The 8438-nt window shown below is 39.9% G+C and overlaps 1 protein-coding gene across 1 annotated transcript; it reads right to left on the minus strand.

Annotated features, from left to right (window-relative positions):
- Positions 1-613: 613 nt before the first annotated feature.
- Positions 614-4195, minus strand: pim3 (Pim-3 proto-oncogene, serine/threonine kinase). Its single transcript, XM_057329577.1, has 6 exons — positions 3807-4195; positions 3444-3553; positions 3285-3335; positions 2841-3204; positions 1878-2054; positions 614-1807 (listed from the first exon to the last, which is right to left on the minus strand). Exons 1-6 carry the CDS (start codon positions 3892-3894, stop codon positions 1626-1628), a joined length of 972 nt encoding a protein of 323 aa, XP_057185560.1. The 5' UTR covers positions 3895-4195; the 3' UTR covers positions 614-1625.
- Between the last annotated feature and the right edge of the window lie 4243 nt (positions 4196-8438).

Below are 8438 nucleotides of genomic sequence, written 5' to 3' on the forward strand. Positions count from 1 at the left end.
GCTTGTATTTATGAAGTCCGAGTCATCGTATTCAGTCTTATGACGGTAACACTCTTACCTCACACAAATGTGCCATCATTTACTGTTGACTAAACTGCTTAGGGTTGTTGCGACGGGGAATTCAGACAGTGGCGGCAAAGCCACCGGCCCTCCGGTATGTGGGGGAAATGGGTGAGTCAGCTACAAGCTTATTGTACTTTCTCTGATGTCATAACTGACATAAATATAAGAACGCGATCTAATTATCTGACTACTATGTGTAAACCTTTCAATCTGAACCATGGCGGCGAGTTTATTTTGTGAATCTAGATAGAATATCGTTCATTTTCTGTAGGGGGCAGCATCCTCGCACTTTAAACAGACATGCAACTAAATCAGTGGTCACCAACCCTGCTCCTGGAGATCGACCGTCCTGAAGATTTCAGCTCTAACCCCAATCAAACACACCTGATCTATCTAATCAAGGTGTTCAGGTTTGCTGGATAATTACAGACAGGTGTGCTGGAGCTGCAGGGACGGTCGATCTCCAGGAGCAGGGTTGGTGACCACTGAACTAAATCTTAACTCATGTGGCAGTACGCTACTTCTCATTGAAACAGAAACAGACACCAAATGCGTTACGTAAGAAAGAAATTTATTGTGTCCAATATAAAAAATAAATGTTTCACCAGTTCAAAAAAGGAAAATCCACACGTCACAGTGGAAGGACTAAAACACTTACTTCCACTTCTCATGGAGTATAAACCGATTCTAAATTGTACACTACATCAGAATGGCATCACTAAACATCTCATTCTTATATGTGTATCAGTATTAGATAGCTTTAGTGCGTCTATGATCCTTTAGGATGAAACTAAATATAAGCCTGGGAACTCTTACATTTAACAATTTCGATTTACTTTTTGCAGATGTATAAAATGAATAAATAAATAAATAGCCACCAAATGTGGAATGTTTGTATTGCATGAATAAATAAGATAATGGAAGAAAATGTACATAAATACAATACAAATACTTGTATTAAAAAAAAAAGAAAGAAAAATGAGTCCATGAATATTGCATTGATTGTGCACGTCACTCCAGTCTCTGTAAAACAAAGTCTAGAAAGCGGCGTGTAAAGAGATGAAGTAGTGGAAGACAGAAAGTAACCAAGGGAAACCAGTAGAAATCGTGAATATGAATGGCAGAGCAGCAGAGAGATATTGGTAAGAGAGTAGAAAGTGTGTACTTCAAGTATTCGACCACTAGAGGGCAAGGGAAACCCACCACATAACTAGATTCAGTCTTTGAGTGTTGCCAGGATTTCAGGGGAATTCCCCTAAAATCCATGAAAATCCACCTGGTTTCTGTCTTGACTTGAATCCCATAAAAGCAGCTTTCCAAAAAAGGCACCGAAAACTAAAAGAGAAGTCTAAAAGGAAAATAAAGTCCAAGCTCTATAAGAGCAACCAGTAAGATCCTAGGATTACTAGCATCACTGCTCATGTAACCACCATGGGTAACAACTCACCCTTAGCAAGAAAAAACAAAACACATTTACGCAACATAAATTTAAGTCCCAAAAACCATCAGAAACTGGGAATAAGGGCAAAGAAAAGTCCGTTCACTCAGCATCTTTGATGCTGTCAAAAGCTTTCTTTGCTCAAAGTGGAGCCTGATTCTGTGCTGATGGTGTGAAGCGTGATGTCCCCGCTTTCTGTTTTGGGCTCCTCGTCTGTACGCATCCACTGATGCTCAAAGATTTGCTCCAGGGTGGGCCGGTCCGAAGGTCTTAAGCCAAGGCACCATTTGATAAGCTGCTGACACCCTGAGGAACAAATGCATATTAAGCATTTCTCATTTCTAAGGGGTTTTAGGACAAACTGTACATCAGTTACCTGGAGAGATTCTCCTCCTGAAAAACAGTCGGCCCCTCAGAATCTCTTCGTCGTGCTCGAAGGGAATATCGCCGCACACCATGTCATACAGCAATACGCCCAGGGACCACACGGTTGCCGAGCGCCCGTGGTACCTGTGGTAACGTATCCACTCAGGGGGGCTATAAACTCGCGTGCCTAGAAGAATAAAACAGACTTGATTTAAACACCACTTTCAATGCAAAACCGGAGATGCAAGACTTTTATTTCTGCTCCAAGACGATACTCATTTCAAACTCAAAGAGGCCCGTTTTGCCAAAAAGAAAAACAAAGATTTTGATTACACTGCAGCACTGTATAATGAACCACAGTAGTCAGCTGACTTTAGGAAGGGGGGCGCCAGTGGTCTGGCTTTCACAGACTCTCCTCCCTCCTCCAGTCTGCACTCAGCCCTTTCCGTAAATAAAAGCAAGCCGAAACAGGAGGGCTACCTAAAGGGCGACTTTTGCTCAGGTACAGTCATGAGCTGTGGAAATTCTAAATGCTTTCTGCATGAATCACTTCTCATAACAAAAGCCCCTTCACTAGGGGTGGTATGACTCCCCCCCATCCCAAAGGCCACGAGTCTCTTGGATACCAAACAAAAACAGGATCCATGATGGAGTGATCACGTGGTTCCAACACTCGGGTTTCACAACAAACGAGTTAAGCAGTAACAGCTGATCTCTTACACAAACTTATCCTCTAGTTTCAACGTTTTTATAACACTCAATCTACGTCACTAAAATTGCCTTTTGAATTTCGTTTTTTTTTCGTCGTTTCAAAGCAAGCTATGAATATTGTCCTATATTTTTAAAGCATCCCCCCCAAATATATTTGAATACGTTTCGTTAAACGCTACTAAGCACGACACGCAAAAATAACTTCTCTAAACCTGAAATCCAAGTAAAGCTAATGCAAAGCATTAAAGAGTCAAGGACGCACCATCAAAGTCTGTATACACAGTGTCCTTGAGGATCGCCCCAGAACCGAAGTCGATGAGCTTCAGATCTCCCGTACGTAAATCCACCAAGAGGTTTTCATCTTTGATATCCCTGTGAACGACACCGCAGGTGTAGCAGTGCCGAACAGCCTCCAAAACCTGCCCGAAGAAGCCCCGGGCGGTGTCCTCGTCCAGCGCGCCTTTCTCCGTGATGTAGTCGAATAAATCCTTCACCATCTCCGGCCGCTCCATTATAATCAACCATCCGTCGGGTCTCTCATACCAATCTATGAGTTTAATGACCCCTTGAAAGGAAGATCCTACTTTCTTCAGAAGAACGATCTCTAGTGGAATCAGCGAGCCATTCTGCAATATAAAAACGTATACGTTAGAATCTTGTTTGTAAACATTCAAGTTACCTAATAATGTACAAAACATTTACTTACAATTGTACCCCATTCGGTGACTCTCTCTTTAGCGACGTGTTTTATCGCAACCTATAGAAAAGGAGAACAACGAATGAGGTGAACCGGTGCGCATATGAATGCGTGAATGTGGCGCGAAACGCGGCCATGTGCTGCAACCAAAACAAAGCCAGCGCTTACCGGCAACGCGTCTGAAATCCTTGTACCGGCGTACACTGTCCCAAACCCGCCACTTCCCAGCACTGATCCCACATGATAGACCTTCTCAAAAGGCTCTCGTTCAGTCTTCGCTGTAAAATTACGAAGACACATCGAGTTAGCCAAAAAATGCGATAATAAATCAAACGGCACAGTCGGCAACAAAATGGCTCCAGATTCTGAGGTCAGGGACAGCGTGCCTGCGAACCGGAGGGACACACGGTGTATGGAAATTTGGGGAGTAAAAACGGATTTCACAGACATGCGTTTACATGCAAAAAAACTAAATAGTAAAGGTTGTCTTTTAAGTCAAGTGGATAATTTAATTGATAATCATATCGTTACCTGCATGAAGTTGAATTTTCACCGGCAAGTGATCGATGTTGGTCGTGCTGCAAATATGGGAAAAAGATCCAAACTTGGAGAGTAACATTTTTCCCGTCTTCTAAAAATAGATTCTCAATCACAAAAAAGTCAGATGCCTAACTGCGCCTCGGGTCGTGAGAAAACACCGGTACTTCGTCCTTTAACGAGAAGACTGAATTTCCTTCAAAATGGGTTTTTAAAGAGTGGGACCCCACAGGAAAATCCCACAAAACGGTTCCTCGCTCAAACTCCGATGATTATTCACAAACGTCCCCGCACATCCATGGTGAAAAAGAAATGCAAACGTTTGCGCTTTTGAGTGCTCTCTACGCGTTCAGTTGATGGTTCTGTGAGAGCGGGGAGACCGCATTAACTCTTAATTCTAGTGTTTGGGCTCTGTGCGCGTTGCACAAATCCCTCCGCTATAGATAGTCTGACTACGCCGCACAAAGAAGAAAAAAAATCTCTCAGAATTATCAAGGAGTTCAAGAAGGACGCGAAGACTGTGCGGTCTGATCTTTAATAACACTGTAATATTTATAACATCAAATAAGTGACGGTAAATAGTGCACTGCTGAATAGTGCGAGACGCCCATGGATACCTCGTCTGAGAGCTTTGCGCTTAGGCTGTATCTGATAAGACCAACCACGTTGCACCGTTTATATAAGTGTACTGAGACTAATTGGAGTAATATTGGTCAGTTGCGATTGTCAATAATAGTGAAAAAAAACCCAATAATAAATAGAAAAAGACAAATAAGTTCAATTAATGTAAAATTTAATAAAAGTTTAGTAGTTTTATAAGATATGAGATGATTTTGCACAAGCTGTCCAATTCTGTAAGAAATTGGTAAGAATAAATATGTATAATATGCACTTTAATTTAATAGAAAAAAATGTTCATGCAGGTTATTTTTAAAGGTGCACATTGAATCTTTTTTATTTACTTTTTAAATTAAATTATTTTATTTAGCCTAACTTTTGGTTTGATTTTACATTTATTATTTTTTTGTTTGTTTGTTTAACAAGCAACACCATCAATTAGATACTGTAACCCTGTGCAGAGAAATCATAAAAGTTCAACGAAGTTCTGCTTGTTTATCTTTTGCAGTTATGGCCGGGAGTCATAGTATAAATCTGCACACCAGGGACACACAATCTGGTGGACACATTGAGGCACAGCCATAAAACCGGTTATGTTATATTCAAAATGGATCATCATCATTGGCTAATATCCAGGTTGCATATTGCACTGTTTAATGAAATAAAAAGTATTCAGTGAATAATAAAAGGTCAGAAAACACTCAACATGAAGGGATCATGCAGATTCTTATATCAAGCATAGGTTTGTTTTCTGGAATTATGTCTCCAGAGATCCTCATCGTCTATGTCATCTAAGGAGGTAAATTGAAGAGATGCTGATGGTACTACTCAGACAGGATGTCTCAAAGACAGGAGACGAGGTAAACAGTGATCCCCTGCTGCGATAGAAGATGAATGTTGTTATGAAAATTCATATGATAACCCAGACTCAGCAAACAGACTCGCTCTTCAGTTCCAGCCTGAACCCATTAGCCCTTGATATCCAACCGCAGTCAAATGTACGGTTTTTAACGTGACATATATGGGAAAACAAAAGCTCTCGTTTTAGATCTGCATTAAAAGTAATAATTTCATCTTTTGCCAAGACGAATAAAACCCTCACAATTACGCGTATCTTTGGAATGCACTTTATGTAAAATGCTACGAGTGACTGCTGAGAATAAAATGTAATGAGCCATGACCGAACGTATTTATCTGAAAGGTAATGTCTGATGTTCAATTGTATTTATATATGCTTCTCTTATCCTACCTTTGCTGAAAGCAGGAATATATACTTTCATCTCACGCCAGACTTATTAGGTCATACCTCAAGAAGGACATCAAGGCTTTTGGGAGCTTTTATGGGACATGTTGGAGCAATCAGGAGGGAAATCCCTCAAGGTTTCTTTACAGGTACCGATATGAAGCAGACAGCACATGTTCAAAGTTACAAAAAGCTGTTTAGACCCTCAATATCAGATCTATTTTCTTGATCACTTGTGGAAATGTTAAAGCATGCTTTTTCATATTTTCATTTTTGTGCTGCATATCTATTCTGTGCAAACCTCATGAAAATTTTCTGTCATCGGACACACGCGCCTGGCCCGAAGTTAACTTCTGGTCTGTGTTTGGTTATAATATAACAAGTTGTATTTCATTTATATTAATATTTCATTGCATATTCATTGTAATAAGTGAAATTAAATATACTCAACAGTTATGGATTCTTTGCGGAGGTCTACCGAAAGTTAAGTTTGGGCCACGTAATGTTTGTTTATGTTGATGCCGCTGAAACCATCTAAAAGACTGCAAGGATAGAATTGTATTTCTATAATGGACATTGAATCTTCAAGTTTCTCTGGAAAAGCTGCTTTTTCATTGTGTATAGTATATCATAGTAAGGTTATGTGTAAAGCAGACATTGCAACTCTCCCAACAATACTGGACTATTGTTAGTGTCTGTTCCATCACAATGACCTTTCTGATGTATTGCTGAAGAAAATGTGATAACCTGTAGAAAAAGTGGCTTTATGCGGCTTTACACTTCTAATCTGATGGATCACAAAGACCCCCACTGTTCACACTGACAAGAGGGGTTTACAGTGTATCTGAATCCTCTTCGGAGGTTATCTGAAGGGCAGCGTTAGACAATCACTTTTCATTTGAGGTATACCATTTAAAACCTAAGCGTGTTCAGAAATCTGACCAATTTTACAACCTATAACTTGTTTAAGTTGAAGTTGACCCATTCCTATATGCAATGCTTGGGTTATCCAGCAAATCATCATAGACAAGCACAAACCAGTGCTGGACCATCATGGAAATTTATTCAGGGAGTTTTATATATGGCAGGGATTTTTAGTATGGTTCATGATTATGTAGGTTTTGGGAGCACTGTGACCAGAACATCACCATGGAGACAATTCAAGGAACTGATTTTTTTCAGAATTTTCAAATTGGGAGACCAGGCTCATGCACATTAAACTGGCGAGCCAGGAGTAATAAATTAGGGTTTTTAATCTCCATGGATTACAGCGTTCTATAGGAAAATGGGCAAATCAGATGGCATATGGTTAGGAAGCAAAGGCATTACCTCATTTTAACCTAAAGCATAAATGTAATTAAATCTTGTTTATTTATTTGCTTTCAAACAATGCCTGCTTGCATGGCCCACCACAGGTCATCACAAGGTCAGGATGCTTGGTGTGCAGACAGACGCTGGTTTGAGAAATATTTAAATGGGGCTTTATAAATATTAGTTTATAATAAAGGGTTGGCAAATAATCCAAAAGTCATGATAGACATCATGGACAGGACAACATCAAGTCCCGTTCAGCTTTTTTTCCTAATTGAATACAATGTTTCACATTGAAATATGACAAAATGCAAACGTTCAAGTCATTTGTTCAGATCTGAACATTGCTCAAAACTTTTGCACACTGTAAATAAGTTTTTGCTGCCTTAACTTTAAAATTATTTCAACTTACTATTAGTTGTTTTAACCAATATAAAGAGGTTGACATTGCTTAACCTATTCTGACGAGTTGAGGTAATGTAAAAAAAACATTAATAAAGGTTGTAAAGCTAAAACAGCAAACATTTGTTTACAGAAAAACAAACATGACATGATGGTAAGATATAAATGATGTCAGAATTTTCATTTTTGGGTGTACTGTTCCTTTAAGACATCCTTTGTAAGGTCCCTATAAAAGATTATTTCATATGTAGGGTTGCATCAAACCACTGTAATGGTGAAATCAGTTGAGTCATGACAAAACAACCCCAACCATGATTCACATCATTTTTCCCCTGAAATGAGGACAGCCTGTGTTTGTTGGTTGTCATGTTAAGAGAGAGTTTATCACTGAGCCATCTTCCCTGAGCACCTGCAAAGAGTTAGGACATCAAAGGCCACACGCACAGGAACACTCCACAGCCCCACCTCTGGTCTTAGCCGCTTCTCCTCATGTTATTGTTTTGACTGAAGGCACTAGTCACATGACCCTGCAGTGTTGTGACTGGGGGCTGTGGAATCTAGGTCACGCCGAACTCTCCCTTCGCACAAGCCCAAAAGAAAGCTCATCTTATAACACTGTCCTACTCTGAGCCCACTTTCTTTCATCTCATGCCTGAGAACGTCTGATGTTACTGCTCATATATCACACGGTAGAGGATAAACAGCATAATAGAACAAAGGTGAAAAGAAGTGAAAGAAAAAAAGTGAAATATTAAACAGCGGCATCATCTGCCCTAAATGCGTCCATGCTCATCTTACAAAAGAACATTTTTGAGAGTGATGAAGTTGTGTTTAGCTCAATATCAACTGTAAGCTTAATTTGTTGTATTATGACAACACTACATTATCTCACAACACCGTACGTTTCTAAAGACGTCTCTCAAATTGCTTTGATTTTTCACCAGACATTTGGATTGCTCGGCTGCAGACTGTTCCGATTGTCTGATCTCACGTGAAATGCTCAGATGGCTGTAACATCATGTCTGAGAGCCACAGATTATTTTGTTTTAGCT

Source organism: Triplophysa rosa, linkage group LG3, assembly GCF_024868665.1.
Source record: "Triplophysa rosa linkage group LG3, Trosa_1v2, whole genome shotgun sequence".
Lineage (NCBI taxonomy): Eukaryota > Metazoa > Chordata > Actinopteri > Cypriniformes > Nemacheilidae > Triplophysa > Triplophysa rosa.

What these genes read in the sequence shown, in the direction of transcription:
- pim3 (XM_057329577.1), bottom strand. Translation starts at nt 3,894, where the DNA reads ATGTTACTCTCCAAGTTTGGATCTTTTTCCCATATTTGCAGCACGACC. An exon ending in GGATTTCAGACGCGTTGCCG is followed by an intron (nt 3,336 to 3,443) that starts GTAAGCGCTGGC and finishes CCTTTTCTATAG; the next exon opens with GTTGCGATAAAACACGTCGC. An exon ending in TCACCGAATGGGGTACAATT is followed by an intron (nt 3,205 to 3,284) that starts GTAAGTAAATGT and finishes TTTATATTGCAG; the next exon opens with AATGGCTCGCTGATTCCACT.